Genomic DNA, 18,322 nt, shown 5'->3' with positions numbered 1-18,322 from the left:
CTTTGTGCGTTTGAGATCACTGAGGATTGTTTTTAAGGCCAACAAAAGCCTTTTCACAACAAGGCAGGGTTTTCTTTTGTTAAAAAAAATGATGGCTTTGTTTCTGGACCAGAGAGTGTCCTTCAAGACACTGTTTCTCTGTCAACTAGAGGGTATTGGTCTGTAGCTGAGCTGAACTCTGACCTCTCTGAGCATGAGGCGCAGAGAAGGGGGGGGGATCAGAGAATTATCATATTTTGCTGTGCTTGCTTGCATCCCAGAATTTTTAACATCAGATAACAGTAATACAGTGTTTTTGATTTTTGGCTCTTTTTTTTCTGTACTTAATGTTTGTATTACAGTCAGCAAGACATCTTTTTATTGTTTTTGCATCTCAACAGTCACATTATTACATCATTGTTTTGCATTGCATTGAAAAAGCATTAGAAATGCTCGCCAGAAAAAAATAGTCAAACATCCATTTTTCCTTTAACTGCAATGCCGTCCTAATCTTACTTTATCCTGATCTCTTTCTGCCTGCAGCAGACACAGCCGAATAAAGGATCCTGAGCTGAGCGACAAAAACAGCCAGTACCTCGTTGGCCAAGGTAACAGATCGGGAACACACGCACGCACAACAAAGCCCAGCAGTGAACTCACTCACATCAAGAAAATCATATTTAATGTGACCTGGGCTCGTTGCTGCTTGCTCACAGTTCTCTAACATCTCTTCTTTTCCTTTCCCACGGTTCTGTTTGTCTTTCTCTGGCAGGGGTCAAGGTTTATATCGACCCCTTCACCTATGAGGACCCTAATGAGGCGGTGCGAGAATTTGCCAAGGAAATCGATGTTTCCTTTGTCAAGATTGAGGAGGTTATCGGTGCTGGTAAGCCCCAGCTGTATGATTTTCCCATTATTCATAGATGTGTAAACTTTGTACTGGTCAACTTTTTCTGTGGACTCAGACTGAATGTTTTTGTGTACGCTTACAGATTGTCCTCTTTCAAAATAACATTATTAAAAAGATATCTAATTCACTAAGTTAAATTGATTCTGTGACATTTAAAACCACTGTCTGTTTTCTTTATCAGACCAAATTCAATAGTAGCGTGTAAATAAAGCAATTAACTGATAAATATGTTAGCAATATTAGTAGCCCTCATTCCGACCAAAGGGCACCACTAGCTGCGAGCGAGCATTAGCTTTACAGAAGATAATGTGGTGAACGCCTGCTAAAGCAAACAGCTCTAATGTGTGTTTATGTGTCTGCAGGAGAGTTTGGCGAGGTGTGTCGGGGACGGCTGAGGATCCCGGGGAAAAAAGAAAACTACGTGGCAATAAAGACGCTAAAGGGAGGCTACACCGAAAAGCAGAGACGGGACTTCCTGTCTGAGGCGTCCATCATGGGCCAGTTCCAGCACCCCAACATAATCCACCTGGAGGGAATCATCACAGCCAGCTGTCCAGTCATGATCCTCACAGAGTTTATGGAGAACGGAGCTCTGGATTCTTTTCTGCGGGTTGGTGTGAGACAGAGAGAGCACACACACTGAAAGACACCCTCGCTTTCACTCCATTCTCCAACTCAAGTGTTTCTCTCCTCCGTAGCTGAACGACAGCCAGTTCACGCCCATCCAGCTGGTGGGTATGCTGCGCGGCATCGCCTCCGGCATGAAGTACCTGGCAGAGATGAGCTATGTCCACCGAGACCTGGCTGCCCGCAACATCCTGATCAACAGCAACCTGGTGTGCAAGGTGTCTGACTTTGGCTTGTCACGCTTCCTGCAGGAGAACTCCTCTGACCCGACCTACACCAGCTCTCTGGTGAGACGACAATCCTCCGCAGTTTGTCCGCCTGCAGGATGGTATTCGCACACAGTACACTTACAGTTATAAAAGTTTGTTATTATTTTACCCCCTTCACGTTCCTTGTTAGAGCCCTGTCTGACCGTGTTTATGTGAAGTCTTGCAGTGTTGACGGTTTTCCTCTCTGCGCAGGGAGGTAAGATCCCAATCCGCTGGACAGCGCCAGAGGCGATAGCCTTCAGAAAGTTTACCTCAGCCTCAGATGTGTGGAGCTATGGCATTGTCATGTGGGAGGTCATGTCTTTTGGAGAGAGACCGTACTGGGACATGAGCAACCAGGATGTAAGTTGAAGCAAAAATACCATGCTGGGCAATTCTTGATAATGATTTTTAAGGGTTCCCTTTTTTTTTGAGGCTCAGCGTGAAGCTGAGCTTTTTCTACATTTAAAGTGTGTGTAATAAATGTATTATTCACTTAATGTATTGGTTTGATCTTCTCCTATCAGGTAATCAATGCCATAGAGCAGGACTACCGGCTGCCCCCGCCCCCTGACTGCCCCACTCACCTGCACCAGCTGATGTTGGACTGCTGGCAGAAGGACCGCTCGGCGCGCCCCCGCTTCACGGAACTAGTCAGCGCCCTGGACAAGCTGATCCGCAATCCTGCATCATTGAAAATAGTCGCGCAAGAAGGAGCAGGGTGAGAGTATGGATATGTTTGGGTGATTGGCAGACAATAAGGTCACAGTGACAGTAAATACACAGGTTGAGAATGAGCAGAAGAAAAGGAACCAGGTCTGTCCTTTCACAAGGTCTCTTTCTTGGTGTCCATTTAGAGTTCTGACAGTCACAGGACAGGCATTAGCCTCCCACAGCCCAATCTTATGTACCACCTTAATGTCCTGCTGTGACCTGTCAGCCACTTGCTGTGGCCATTTCCCTTCCTCCACATTCTCCCTGTCGGCTGGTCACATGCAGCAGAGGACACTCCACCCCTGACAAATGCCATTGTTTGTTCCTGTCAGTCACTCAGTGTCAGATTATACCTCTGTGTGTTGGCTGGAATGTTGCTGCAGGATACACACACATATATATAAGCTCCTCACTGTTGTTTTGGTGACAGTGTGGGTATAAGTCCTCCCTTTGTTTCTTGACTCTGTCCCCCAGGCCGTCCTACCCCCTGCTGGACCAGCGTGCGCCTTTATCCCTCTCGTCGTGTGCTTCGGTGGGGGAATGGCTGAGGGCCATCAAGATGGAGCGCTACGAAGACAGCTTCCTGCAGGCCGGCTTCAACTCAGTGGACCAGCTGGCCCAAATCACCACACAGTCAGTCCCTATTGCCAGTTTTCTTATCTGTGCTGATACTTATCTCTTTCAATTTACACCTCCTGGCCACGAGGTCAGAGAGCTAGCCTCTCTTTTACAGTTGGCCACAATTTCCTGAGGTTCCGTTGCAATTAAAGTATGAAAGACTAAGGAAGCCTAGAGAGCAAACATTTGATGACTGAAATATTACTTTCATGTCCGTCTTTAATTTTTTCTGCTCTTCCTGTCTAATTAGCGATTTTCTTTTCGTCTTTGTTCAGGGATCTCCTGCACATGGGAGTGACTTTGGCCGGGCATCAGAGGAAAATCCTTTCCAGCATCCAGACAATGACCTTTCGGAACAAGAGCACTACAACTGTGACCTTCTAGCTCACCTGTTTCCCAACCTGGACGTGAACACCAGCACGCAGGTGCAGCTATGTACTGAGAGCACTCTGGATCCTCTCCAGTGACACCACTTTGAACCCGGACTCCAAGGGAGATTGGTAGAATTTATTCTTCGTGGCCAGGAAAAACTAAACAAAACAAAAAGATTTTAAAAAATCAGCAGCTAAAAGATGACTTTCCCATGAGGATGAGAGAGTCGTCCAGAGACTGGCGAGTCCCCGTCACCCCCAGTGACCCAGGGGATGAAGCGCAGACCGACTCTGCCTCATTTTTACAGTTTGTGGTCAGTGTTTTTATATCTCCCAGAAGTTAGGATCCAATAAATGTGCTAAACCAAGAGGAGAGACAGATCAGAGTTTACAAAGTTTCTGTAGTATCATGTCATTTTGAAAACTGGCAGTTGATGTGTTGCTGACCGAATAAAACATCGCTTCACCAAAGGAGACCAAAAGAAATGCCAGTGCCATTGTTGTGTAATTATGAATGAGAACTGCTTTCACCCTGCGTGTCTTGCATTAAATCCATCTGGATTACATTACTAAATTGGCACCTTTCACATCAAGACTGAATATTTTAACTGTTGGATTTTACTTCTTTTTTTCCCATTTGATTTCAACATTACCTCCTCTTTACTCAGGTGTGATGTGTAATGCAGACTTTGGAGAGTGCTGTACTCGTCCTAATCAGACTCCTCTCTTCCTCAGTCTGGCTCTCCCTTCAACCAGCTCAGCAATGTGTGGGGGAGAGGAGAGACTCAGAGACATATCAGCACTTTTGTCATTTCAGAGTGAATTGTAATCTTCAGTGACTCGGTGTGTTTCTCTTGGAGTGTGGTTGGTTATTTCTACTGCCTGTGTTTCTGCTGGCAGCTCAGTTTTATTCTAATCAGACTGAACGAGGACCAAGTGGACTCAGAGACCAGAGAACACTGTAGAATTGGGTTTTCTTTGTAGAAAATTACCAAGGAAGCAATCTGGCCTCAAACATGTTTTTCTTGATATAACTGATACAATTTTTAATTCTCTTCTTCTGTATTCTCCATCTTCCAGTGCCATTCAGTCGTCTTTGTGGACTAAAATGCCAATTTTCTAAAGCAGAAATCTCTCATGGGTGATTCAATTTTGTCTCATTTAAATGTACTTTAAAGGATCACTTTGACATTTTGAAGTTTAGCGGATTCTTTCCTTCATCAGATGCTTGTTGTGCAGCCGGCAAAAATGCTTCTGCTCATGGTTTCCTAACATTTAGCATGGCAAACAACACAGAGCTGACAGACTAGCTTGTAGCCGGCAGTATCCATTGGTTTCAGAGTGGAATGCTACCAACATTGTTAGGCTCCTGTTTGATTAGCAGAGCAGCCTACCACACATTATTACATGTGCTTAGTGAAGAAGAATAATGGACTGGAGTTCAAAATGTCAAAGTATTTCTCAAGGACTTTGCTCCTCTTGGAGGATAATACCAGCCTTTTTGACATTTGGGTCATGTAAAATTTTTCCCAGGTAGCTCAGACCTGCAGTGAATCAGGAAAATAGAGCTTATATACAGCTTATATAATGCATACTATAGTGAAAAATTCTCTTCTTTTAGCTTTGTGTTTTGTTGTGTCTTTTGATTTATTGTTCAGCTGAAAAATTCTTCTTTTTTTCAGGTTTTTATTAATAGCCTGTTGGACATTTACATTGTATTTCTATCATATGTGATGGTTCAAAGTGCCATTTACACACATTTGAAGTCCATTCAAATGTGATGAAGAACATAAATTCAAATTCCCTTAATGCACATCAGAAGTTTATAGTGCTACCACTTGAAGACCAAATGCGGTCAAAACGTCTGCAATTCCAAAATCAGCCATTTTCTTTTCCAACATAAATTTATGTTAGGCCTCAGTCAAAAACCCTGGTATTGTCATGCAAGACTCTGAGAGATGCCTTTAAGGATTATGGGAAAAGTGGTCTTCATATTGAAGACCAACTTTGAAGTGATGAATAGATAAAAGTATGTTTTAAATGATAATAGATAAAAGTATGTTTTGGTTACCGTCCTGTGTGTAGGCTAATCTGTATTCAGTATTCATAATAAAGATGCACAGCGGTGTTTACCGTCAAGGACTCATTTCATTTCTTAGCTTGTTAACACGTCAGATGGAATCTGTAGATATTCAGTCACATCAAGGTAATTCTTACCTCAAGTGGAACACAAGTGGAAACCGTATAATTAAACTTTATGTGGACGTCATCCTATAGACGTCATAGGAAGTCTCTATCTGACCTGAAAGTGTAACCCACATAATTTACCTGTCTCCGGGCTGATAAGAGGTCATTCTGTCCCTGCGACCCCGATGACTTCTGTCCTGATTTTGAAGCAAATGGAGGCTCGCAACAAAGCAGCTCCGCCTGAGCCAAAACACACTGTTGTTTCTGGATTTGCTCAAACGTTTATTCTCTAATTGAGTTTTATTTCCCTGCTCATAGATTCCAGCAAAATAAATGCTTCTTTGTCGTCTTGTTTTCATCTGTGGTTAGATGAGCCCTTGACTGAGCTGTCTAAGATCATAGCAGAAATGTGTATGTAAAAAATGTCTTAATGGGGGATTTTCTCTGTCTTCTCTGTGGCTTTTGTCACAAGCATGCTCCTCATCTACCCCATCGCCCCATTTTTAATAAAGACAGAGAAACAGGAGACTGCGAGGGCGAGAACTGAGTTTCATTCCTTCCTATGTTTCCCTCGTTCGCCATCTCACAGCTTTTCCTCTTGCCTTCTGTTTCTCCAGAGAGCCTTTACCCCGGAGGGCTCTGAGCTTGTCCTCTCCTATGTTTCCCTTCCTGGTCCTCAGCCCTTTTAATCATGAAGAGATGTTCTTTTCTTCTCCTGTGCCTCAGGCTGAGAGCAGCTTATAGCGCAGCATAAGCTTAAACTCTGTCTTGCTCACACACACACACACACACACACACACACACACAGACTTTTTTTTTTCCCTCTCTCCTCCTATCTCCAAAGCTACCATAACCAGGCTAAGCTGCCAGGGCTTCAAGAAGTGTCTAGATTCATTGATTAATGTTCTTTGATTATCTCTGTGTTACTGACTCATCCCTCTTGTTCTGTTGCTCTCGTGTGGCCCACAAAGTACAGACCTGGGAAAGTGGAGCTTCCATGCAGTGGAGATAAATAACGATGAGTAACAACCGTTAGTGTAAACGTGTTTTCTTTTAATCCTGCCGTGTGTTTTAGTTTGTACAAATCTGTGTCAGGGTGGTTCAGCGTTTGCATTCATCTCTGGTTTCTACTTCTGTCCGTGCTTTTGCGTGACCCCTGACCCCGCTGTATAGTGCAAATCTAGCCTCAGCTTTGTCTGCGTGTCTGAATGGCCATTCATTAGGGCCGCTGTCGAGCAGAGAGCGGACCGGGCCCGCCAGGTTTTTAGCATTTGGTGGATTGTGTCATACCCCTCGCATTCCTGTGTGCATTCAAGTGTGGAGAGCTGGTGAGTGTGTGTGGGTGGATGCTAGTGGTGGATGGGGGTTAACCAGTGGGACAGGTACATGTGTGTTTGAAAGCAAGAGGTAGGGGGGCAGGGAGCGATACAATCTGAAATGGTTTCACCCTGTCTGGAGCAGTAAACAGAGCAGACAGTCAAAGTGTGATCCTGCATCAAATGTGTATTGTTAACGACGTCCTCCAGCGATATTATTGCCCTTCCATAAAGTCAGGGGGACTCACAAGAGACAGATTAAAAAAGAAAGAAAAAAATGGCCAAATTTGAAACAGCTAAAGCCAACATGTCCTGAATTTTAGATCAAAGTATTGGTCAAACTCCAAAAACACTATTCCTACAATTCCCATAACTCAGTGACAGTTCTGTCATTATACCCAACCTGCCTCTCAAATACCCACTTCTTTTAAAGTCTGTAATGCAGATTTTTGTTAAAGATTTTATATCTCAAGCATAAATTGAAATAACCCTGTTAATGTCAGAATCAGGCTTACATGGGACTGTTATGTATAAACTAAATGCGTCAGTATGCTCCACCGGAAGCGCTTGTCAGGTCATTGAACAGCACCTGAAACCCCCTCCTCCCTCACATGTTTCTGACGTCAAAAATTGTGGAAGCTGTGTCCAACCAGGCTTGCCAGGTGTACAGAGGTCAGAAAATGAGCAGGGTTTTGGACCTCTCTCTTAAGCTCTCCCCCTCTCTTTTTATTTCTTCACACAACTGTTTTTGCTTGTACAATCAAGTCAAACACTATGAATATGAACTTCGGGAAAGACTGAAAGTGTGCGCCGCTATACCTATACTGGAATGATTATTGTGTCTTTTCACCCTACATTCAAGTGTGACCATTAGGAACGCCTAACAGCTTACAAATTAGTTCATTTTGAGCACACCCAGGCCTTGAATAGCATTCCTTGAGACAAGTCATCTGAACTTCATGTGCAAAGCTGGTGAAATACCCCTTTAACACGTAATAAGAATTGCTTTGATTTTCCTTTGCAGCAGGGACTTGAAGATGGAAGGTCAGATTTGAGATTGTCATTCCTGTGCCACTCTCCCTCTGCTTCAGGTGCCAGATTTCCTCCCTGAGATGACTTGCAGACAATTTGATCGAAATGGCCCAATATTTCTGAGAAAATCCACCAAGCAGCCAGCTAAGATTATTTTTCACCTGTGTACGCAGCGTGATTGTGTTGAAAGATAGGAGGCATGTTGCTCGGCAGAGCGCTTCCACTCTGTTTCGTATTAAATCTGATCACTGGGAAAGTTGTCGCTCCCCGCTGTTCTAGAGCGTGTCTGTTGATTTTGCTGGAGCCTTTGCCAGGCCAATGCTGTAAATAAGAATTTGTTCTTAGCTGACCCACCTGGTCAAATAAAGGTTGTAAGAATGTAATTATACTTCCATGCTGCAGTACAGTTTGGTGTGGAATTAGTCTTGTACTTTTCATCATGAACCTAATCCAGTTAATCAATGTAAACCTTTAGATGACAGGCCCCTGCTGTCCCCTCAGTCTTATTATTGTTATTATTTGTTGTAGCAGGGTACTCAAATATTGTGATATTATCTATTTCCAGGCTGTCACCTTCGAAATTAATTTGTTTGAAATTTCTGAATATATCTGGCCCCAGCCACCGTTATAGATCCATGTCCAGCCTGCTCCTGCTTTGTACATCTGTTTGCTCATAAAAATTGATTATTCATAAAGCCAAATAGTTTGCCGATACATATCATAACTCCAAAACAATATGTATGGCTGGTATCCACTTCTCTTTCATCAGACCTAAAAGAGCATACCATCCTGAAGAATGCGAATATGAACGTTAACACCTTCAGGACGAGCGGCTGGCCCCTCCAAAGGTGTTTGCAGGTCCTCCGCTCCATCTCGGCTTTCAACACACTCACAGCAGCCATCCATCTCCCCTGTGGCACCCTTTTGTTTTCCACTGCGCTAAGATGTGCTCGTTGCCTTCTTCGTTGCAAATGAAAGGAGTGTGACCTTCTCGCTTCTTATCCTCTCCATGTGGATCACCCCATATTCTGAAACTCAATCCACATGCGTCAAGGACCACTATGCCGGGAGGAGGGAAGAGAGGGGGGATTAGAAGTAGGAGAAAACTATCAAATTGCTCTAAAAGTGCAAAGAAGGGAGTATAGAGGCAAAAAGGATTGTGTGGGTGTGTGAGAGTGTGTCAGAAGTAGAGGAAAGTTGATTTTAAAAAGGACCATGATGAGAAAATGGCTGCTTGTTAAAGGTGTTTCTGATCAGTGTGATTGATTGTCATTTTGCGCTCAGGTTACTGAACTCAGATTGATGAGTTTACTCTAAAGTGTTGTGCTTAACCTCTCGCCCAGGCCTCACCTTTAAGTCCTAACTCAACCCAACTCCTCCTCACCCCCGAACCCAACAAGTATAAATCTTTACCATCGGCTGAAAAATGTGCATCCCCCAAAAGTCCTCTTGTCACAAACTAAGACACACAGCCCTTTTATACAGACCACCAGGGAATTTGTGAGGCTCATTTTAATCAGACAAAGTTTGCATAACTTTCAAGATTTGGAGGAACTACCAAACAACATCATTTTAAAACATCTAAGGGTTGTTTTCTTCTCTGCAGTGAGGCCCTCAGCTTTGTCTGTTTGCTGTGTTTTTCATGATTACAGCAAAGTCTGGTCTTTATGTTTGTGTTGTGGTCATAGCTGTTTACATCTGCTGGATGTTGCCGGTGCTTTTTCTGAGTTTAAATTATAGTTTGGCAACCAATAGCCTAAATCAACTATTTTCATAGATGTTTACCAAGAAAATGAGCAGCAAGGATCGAGTAGTCAAATAAACAATCATACATAAATGCGAGTTGCTGCACTGAGAGAGGAATTTGCTCTGAAATGTAAAGTTTGAGCCTTATTCAGTCACTTTTTGGGGTTGCGTGAATGTAGCTCCTCTCACAGCAGGCCTACAGATTAAAGTGCTCCCCCTCTGTTCCTCTGTGCCACCCCACCCCCCCAAAACCCAGCCTGCTTTGGATAAATGACAGCCAGTCAGAAGTGTTGATTATACTGTAAAAACATGACCACTCACGTTTAGCACTGACCCCATGAGCAAACTGTGTTTTTTGGGTTGACTGTGGAGCAGTCAGGACCGCGCGTGTGTGTGTATGTGTGTGTGTGTGTGAGAGAGTGTGTGTGTTAGGTCCCTGCACCTTTATTCACCATGTGCAGGGTCCACTTAGAAATCTGAGGAAGCAGCATATGGTTATGATTTATCCAGCATCTGGGCGCAATACAATGAAGTATACAAAGTATAAGGGTTGTGTGTGTGTGTGTGTGTGTGTGTGTGTGTGCAGTATTGAGTGTAATCAGATTACAGAATTAAAGTAAGTATAATCAAAGCTGGACTTGGCATTCCAATTTAACTCAGCTCATATGCAACAGCAATGCCCACCACCCCTCTCCGAATACATAACATACCCAGAATAGAACAATGTACCGCTCCCACAAATAAAAAAGAGGGCTTGACATTTACTGTGTTATGAGCGCCCTCTAGTGTGCAGAAAGTGTAGTCTCTGTTTACAATGGGAGAAAATAATTTTTTGCTTCACTTCACGTTTATTTTGACTCATGAATACAAGCCCTCCTGTGTTTGAACACAGGAAGTTAGTGGAAGCTTGATCAATGAAATACATGTGGCCCTTCCTGCATATCAGACACGTCGGCCACCGCGTGCTTGGAGATAAGTTGTGCAGTGCCAGTGCGTGCACGCATATTTTGAGACATCAGTCCAACTTCACTCTCAGAAAACCTGCTGTCTGAATCGATAAGCTCGCACGTGTCACGCCTGCAGCAAAAGCGTAATAATGCCCGAAGATTTTTTTTTTTTCGTCTGCCACAGCCTGTGCGCACAGTCTGTTGTCTCCAAAAAAGAAAACTACAACGCGGTGTGTAGCATGCGCCATTGCCTCCACATGTCTGGATTGACAAAAGCAGGAAGAGACACATTGAGCAGAGGGAGCAACATGTGCGAAATGATCAGGACTTCAGATGAGGGTCTGGAGAGCTGATCTGTCGTATTAACAAGTTGTGTCAAACACAGGACTGATCCATTATCTATAAGCTCAGCGTACATCTTCTGTATAAACGGGCTTTATCTGACAATGGAGCGTTCAACAGCATTTAAACTATTGATGACAATATCTGTCTCCCTGACATCACAGGGTGAAGTCGTCTCAAAATTTAGCTTTTTGTGATTCTTATACAATAACTTTGAATACCAGACTTATAGAGCTGTTGTATTCACATGTGCTGCTTTGTCGCCCCCTAGAGGTGATCGGTGGATGTGGCACCCTGAGGGAAAATCAGTCATGTTTTGCTTGGCCGGCCAACAGATCGAGGTCTGAGAGAGGTCAGAGGGGGGCGTTTTCGATGCTACCACAAAAAGTCATACACACACATATTCACACACATCCACATTTTGGTCCCTCTGTAGTTGTGAGGACCCTCGTTGACATAATGCATTCCTTATCCCCTTGTGGTAAACTTAACCTTACTTCTAAGCCGAATCTTAACCGACCTCTAACTGTCCCATGAAGCAAGTCTTAACCTTCAAACAGAGCTGTGGAGTTGAGAGGATTGGACCATCCCAAATGTCCTCGGTGAGTCCGAAATACTGTTTGTCCACACAACCACACAAAGACATGTAAAGTGTGTGTTGTTTGAAACAATAAATACACAGTGCAAAACATTAATAACAATAATAACAGTAGCAATAAATGCCCCACCTACCCCCCAAAAGTACTGCACTGCATGAAATTACAGAAACAACAAATCAGTGCTTTATAGTTCTAGAAAGAAATAAATCATTTAGGGCAATACAAAGCAAAAAAAAAGAAAAAAGAAAAGAAAGTAAATCAGTAACGATTCATGTAATTTAAATATTTTGTTGTAATCTTTACATTGGTGAGAGTGACGATAGAGGTACATTTGAGTTAGTTTGTGTTCTTAGGGACTGTATGAAAATTATTTTGTTTAGAGGGGTTCAGAAAAGAGGTAGGTTAGGTATTTTTTTTCTTTTTGCTAAAGGAGGGTACTTTACATTTTTTGGGAGTGTGGGGCAGGTTCCTTAGTGATTGACCTGTCATGTCATTTGTCCCAGTCCTCCTTCACTTAATTTTGCACCTTAACAGGAAACGGAACCAAAATTAAGCAAAATGTGTCCATTTGTTGGTCATGTGAAAATTATTATTCAACTAACATATTAAGATTTAAATTTGACATACGCCATCTTGAATTCTTGTACCACTTCTGTTCATTAACGGTAAAAGGAACTGCGTGCATTGTGTTATAATTTTAACAGCTGATGCGGTGAGGGTGTTTCAGTTTTTCTCTGAGTCAAGGGGAGAGTCCAAAGAAAATATGGGGGAGGGCCTTGCATGTTTTTGTGCTTTACATCTAACAAAAACATGACCATAGAATTGACACATTATATTTATAAAACTGCATTATTTTTCAACAGTGATTTATTTTCAGTTTTGGGAGTCACAGACAAATGATGTGACTTTGACAAAACATGGACAAACAATGTATTTTGTTGTTTAACTTGGAGAATCTGCTGAATAATTTTCACACAGTCACCGTGGCTTTCACAGACTGTTCCAGTGCAATCACTCCCATAGTAACAGTAAAATAAATCTGACACCCTTCAGTGCAACAGTGTGTAAAGGTGCTAGTGGGTGAGTAACACTGAATCTGACAAGAAGCCTGTGCAGCAGTGGCCTGATTTTGGGTTTAAAATTTGGGTTTTTCTGCTACATACGTGAGACAAATGCCTCCATCTACAGTAAACCCACTTCCAGTACAGTTCTCATCACTGTACTGCACGTACAGAAAATAGGAAGACTCCATCATGTTTTTGTGCTCTATATTCCTTACTATACCTTACTATATTGTCAGACTGAATCTATCTTTGCACAGTTATGCAACAGATGACTAAAAACAAACTCCACTGTTCTAACCCAGATATCTGACAGTTATGCAATGTGGAGACCAGCATCACTCACAGAAATGCAAACATGTTTTTTCATCCGCTACTCCTTCATCCTGCCACACATCATAATAATCCCACTACTTAGCACTGGTGGTTGGCACCACTCGGCCTGTCCAGCCCGGAAAAACACCCGAGGTTGTAATTTACGCTGAAGATCAAGACTGACCTCTGCCAGCTGCCTGTGTGACTGTAGTCAATCGAAAGAGCGATTATAGCAACAGCTTAATCCCAGATGATCTCTGCTTCTAAAAGCCACTGCGGCAAAGTCAGGGAGGTACCGCAGCTTAGGAACAGTGCCTGACCACCATGACATCTGAAAAGAGGAAGGAACAGCATGAATGGATTCTCAAACAGTCAATGAGCTTGACCTCTGTGCACTGATGTACATTCATTCATCAATTAAGTCGTTGATAGCTTTTTAAATCCTGTGTCTCCAACCTTTAACCTGCTGTATGTCACATGTCTACAAATGTTCCTCCAAAATATGAATAATGACCCATCCAATTGTTTTCTTTTGAAATGGAAGAGGTATCTGTCCTGAGGGCTCAAAATAATCCACTATGGTTGTTTCATGTTGGGAGAGAGTGAATTAATCATTTTTATGTAAGATACAAATTCATTTTTGCTTCCGATATTGCTCTTTAAGCTGAGACTTAACAGTCATGCATGTAGGAGATTAGAAGGTGGATTTCTTTGCATATACTGTTGCAAAGATAAGTAATCCTCTCCATCAGCATCATCATGTTTCTAAACTGCAACCTCATGTGTTTCCATATTTCTGTCTGTGTGTCTTTATTTCATTTCCTTTAGTTTCGTTTCACACTCAGATGATGTCCCGTCCTTTTCCATCAGAGATTTTACTTTCCCCTCCAGTGGAAAGAGGTTCACACATTCTGTGCTTCTTCATGGGTTTTTGTGAAAAAAAAAAAAAAAAAAAACAGGCACTGGAGGTTTGGCTTGCGCATTAACCCAGACCCCCCGACAGTAACACTCAGCACTGGCCTGAAGCCGATGCCAGGCGTTTGGGAAGGTGCCACTCTCTCTTTGTTGGAGCCAACGGGGGCTGGAAGGCAAGGGGAGTGTTTGTTATGATGGCATCGCCCCCCCTTGCAGATCAACTGATCAATTGTCCATGTGAGTGAAAAAAAAAAAAATCAACTACTCAGTGCCTGAAGAAAAAGGTCAGCACTCACACCCTCCCTTGAATACTTCATCCGGGCGCTCTCTTAATCTGAAACAAATATAAGCTGGTGGGGCTTCAACACAAATCCCTTACTGTCCCTCCTTTGACAGATAAAGAGAGAAAGATGCTGATTGCTTTTCCTATCCATTTTTACTCAAAGAAGCACCTCACATCAGCAGGAGTCATTGTTTGTGACTGGGTGTTGCTGCTGACATGTTAGGACTGGCTTTGTTTTATTTTGGATTTAGACTCCACAAAGGAGCAATCAAGACCTTTTGATATTTTACAGGTGCTTTAAGTTCTTGTTTCTTGTAGTTTGATGTCTGACATCCTCGGGCCGGATGTTTCAAATCTTCACAAATCTCTATCAAAATAGCTCAGCCTTGTTGTTTTTGTTTCTAACTCGGAAGCTGCCTTTTTACCCAAAGTAGATGCAGGTAAAAACCGAGCGAAAGGGAAGGACGATTTTCATCAGTTCTAGCTCTTGATTACAGATAACGATGTTCGCCAGCCGTGGTGGCAGTGGAGGAGGAAAGGGAGGGAAATACTCGGTGGAAGACCTCTATGGCTTCAGCAAGAAGCCCAAGGCGTCGTCCTCCTCCGGGAGCATCGTGGCCAAATCTGGAGCCCGGGGGAGCAGCAAGACCTCGGACCAGAGGACTGAGTCCGAGGCCCTGGCTTCGCAGATCCTGGAGGCGGCACACAGGCTGGTGGAGAGACGCCGGCTGGAGCTCTACCTGAGAGAGTGTGGCCTCTCCCTGGCCGAGTGCGAGGCTGAGCGCTCGGCGATGACATACAGGTGAGAGGGAAGGAGGCAGTAAGAGGGGGAGGGAGGGAGAGTGAGAGGTTTGGTCCAAAATGAGGTCTGTGATGTCTGAATGGTAAAGATATGATGTGAAATCACAATGTAACTTGATTATTTTAGCATAGAAACTTGTGAATGTGAAAATAGCAAGAAATGTAAAACATTGTCAAATTATAGATCGCATCAGAAAGATGAGGCAGATTTCAACAAATAAAACCAGCCAAATATGGACATAGTACTGAAACCTGCAGATTTTATTGGCAGTTTGATTATTAGAGGGAGAAACTGCAGGCTAAACTAAACATGTAGGTTTTACAGAGAGTCAGAGAGAGAATGTCAGACCATCCTGCCATCTGTGGATGATCCATTCAAATAACATGATTAATATTTTTCTAATATATTACTAATGCATGAAAGTAGTTGAGTGTTTGAAGAGGACTGCAACTGAAGGCAGTGAGTGGAGACATCATTGATGGGTGAAAAAAAAGAAATAAATATATTTGCAATTCTTTTTTTTCTTCTTCTTTTTTTTCCCCCCACCATTGACCTAGAAAGAAATATCAGGCGTCTGATGAGATTTCAAAGCACGGCAACGCTGAATAAATGTGGCTGGACTGCAGACACATCTGGTTGTTCAGGATCACCGTTGTTAATGCCAGATACGGTGACTCGTGCATCACAACAGTCGTCTGTTTTGCAGCTTTCCAAAAGACAGCCTGACGGGGTCAGCATCAGTGGGGCAGAAGCTAAGGGTTAACGATGTGTGATTTGTCAGCGGGGGGTGGGGGTGGATGGGTGTTTGGTTGTTACAGTGCTTGTATCTCTCTGTTTAAAGTGCCCAGTTTAGCTATTTTGGGATGAGAAGGTGGCAATTAATCCATTTTTGCTGAAACAAAAATAGGACACACATTACAGCATTAACAAAGAGGGTATACAGCATATTGTTGCATACTATTTCATCATAACAGGTTTGCGTGCATTTAAGAGTATTTGTTGCTTGTTTGTAAGTGTCACTCATGACTTACTGGCTGGTGAAAAACAGAAGTGTATGAATTACATTTTCAGGAATCAGGGCTTTCATGGCTCTGTGTGGCATTTAATTTGATACACTGTATCCCAAACAGACTAACAACAGTCATTAGGACTCCAGTAAAGTTGCCTCTAGGTGGCAGCGTCACCTCGGTGTGAGGACGAGTCAGCCCTGTGGCACCATGATTCAAAACCAGAAAAGGAACCAAATCTGCAGCTCTAAAGAGTATCATTTGAATGAGCTAGTGACACTTGCATTTTACAGAGAATTAAATGCCTAATTTGCACTCAAATCAAAACATTTGATAGCTGAAATAAATGCATGTCATGCCAGACATGGTATGTAATTCCTCTGATTCTACCAGCACTGCTTTGGAACCAGCTCTTGTGAATTTCCTTCTTCCGGTCTTTAATGGCAGCCGTCTCTGCAGCCTCTCTGTGGGATGTGTTAGCTGTGGTTAATTTGTGTAATGATGCACCAGCGCTAAACTTCCTCACGACTGAAATTGATTACTTGTAATCAACGCATCAGCTACAACTTCTACCTCTGCGTTCTCTCTAATTTTCCAGTTTTGCAGGAAACACCAATTTCCCGCAACTGTTGATCTCCTGAGTGCAGAGCAAATTTGGGGAAAACGCAACACATACTTGACAAACCAATTATGAGGTGCTGAATGCATAATCTTGTCTTTTAATGAAGCAAAGCCTAAAGGTTAGACATATTTAAACATATTACAGTTTGTCAGATGGAACCTGACTTTTTGAGGGAGTTAAGTCAAAGCAGTTCTACTAAAAGCATTTAATAACTGTCCTCTGACTGTCCTCTTTTTGACAAACTTAATGCCAAGCTGAATCATTTCAAGACGAACCAAAACCATAAGAAAAACAAGATGTCTTAGGGAACACTTCACTCTTACAGTTTCACTGAGGATAAATGCTTTCAGCTTTCTCAAACTACATGCACATTTCATGAAAAGGCACACCACAAACAATGCTCAGCATTCTTTATCCCTGCTTCAGCTCGGGCAAGTAAAAACCAGCTGTTAGCATCTTTACTGCATCAAGATTTTCTACTGGACAACATTTTCTGTGAGTTGTTACTGGAAAATGTAGCCACATGAGTCGCAGATAGGATCAGGCCAGGGTTATGTAAATGAAATAAGCCTGAGCATTTTTATCTGGGCTGTAGACTTTGCAGTTTATAGAGGATCACCAGTGGGAGAGACATGCTTTGTAATGAGCTTTGGTGCTGAGTCTGACTTGTGTGAAACATCTCCCCTTTCAAGGACGTTCTTGTTATACAATCTGCTGTATAAAGCAACTCCATAAGAAAGATGGTCATCTATCCCCTCATTTCCTGAGATGTCAGTTTAATGTGGCCTTCTAGTTTGCAGAAAAGTGAACAGATGCATCTAAGGACAAGCTCAGTTCTGTTGTGTCAATAAGGAACTTGAAGATGGAACAGCTGGTGCTCTATGAGAGTGAAGTGAAGCTCCCAAGTTGCTGGCAGTACCCTGAGCCTTCAATTTTAGTGCAGTATGAACTGTTGGGTGGATTAAGTCAGTGTCATCGCTATTTAAAGTGTGTTGAGGGACACTGTTGGGAGTGAAGGTGACGGTTAAGCCTTTATGTGTGGATACGTATTTAGTCTGCTTTAAGGTTTAAGATACACAAAGTGAGGTGAATCTGCTGCAGCTGTAACATCCAAATGTCTGCGTAGGTACTCGCTGTGCTTTAATGGGACAGGAGATCATTAAACCTTCTCTTTTAAAAACGTCACAGTGGGTGGCACTCACATTTCCTTTCTGCACATACAGCTGGAAACTCCCCATCCCAACCTGCACTGAATAGCTCTTTAAAAAGAGCTGATTGCCAAGATGCTAGCAGCTCATCCTGAAGCTGCACGTAGCCCTAAAAGCAAGATATCATTAGATGTGAGAACAAACTGACAGAAATGATGAATGTTTGTATGTGTGCGTGTCTGCATTTTTATTTTGCACGGGCAAGGTACTTTGCAGATGGTCCTGCTGCGAGAAACAGATATTGCAGAGCAAACACTTGAGCACTGACTGAAACTTTGTTGGATTGACAGTCTTCTCTAAGGCCTTGGCAGCATAGTTTAGACTGTAAACACAGCCTCCAAGGGCCTGTTATCATTGCCCGGCTACCAAAATGACACATCTGTTTTATTTTAATATGATGTGATGTGATGCAATATGATATGATGCTACATTGTGATGTGATGTGACTCAGAAGTCATGAATCTGCTCTCTGT

At 42.9% G+C, this 18,322-nt stretch overlaps 1 protein-coding gene across 1 annotated transcript in view; it reads left to right on the top strand.

Moving 5' to 3' along the window:
• ephb4a (eph receptor B4a) overlaps nt 1-5,606 on the top strand; it is a 35,900-nt gene extending 30,294 nt beyond the window's left edge. Inside the window, exons 10-17 of the mRNA XM_018692099.2 lie at nt 523-587; nt 752-865; nt 1,252-1,499; nt 1,588-1,803; nt 1,978-2,127; nt 2,292-2,485; nt 2,953-3,111; nt 3,372-5,606. Of these exons, the coding sequence (XP_018547615.1) occupies nt 523-587; nt 752-865; nt 1,252-1,499; nt 1,588-1,803; nt 1,978-2,127; nt 2,292-2,485; nt 2,953-3,111; nt 3,372-3,480 (1,255 nt within the window). The 3' untranslated portion in view covers nt 3,481-5,606. The remainder of the gene's footprint in view (nt 1-522; nt 588-751; nt 866-1,251; nt 1,500-1,587; nt 1,804-1,977; nt 2,128-2,291; nt 2,486-2,952; nt 3,112-3,371) is intronic.
• Nucleotides 5,607-18,322: the final 12,716 nt, after the last annotated feature.

Source organism: Lates calcarifer, linkage group LG20 (assembly GCF_001640805.2).
Source record: "Lates calcarifer isolate ASB-BC8 linkage group LG20, TLL_Latcal_v3, whole genome shotgun sequence".
Taxonomy (NCBI): domain Eukaryota; kingdom Metazoa; phylum Chordata; class Actinopteri; family Centropomidae; genus Lates; species Lates calcarifer.
The sequence above is the reverse complement of the archived record's forward strand: the minus strand, read 5'-3'. Positions and strand labels throughout refer to the sequence as shown.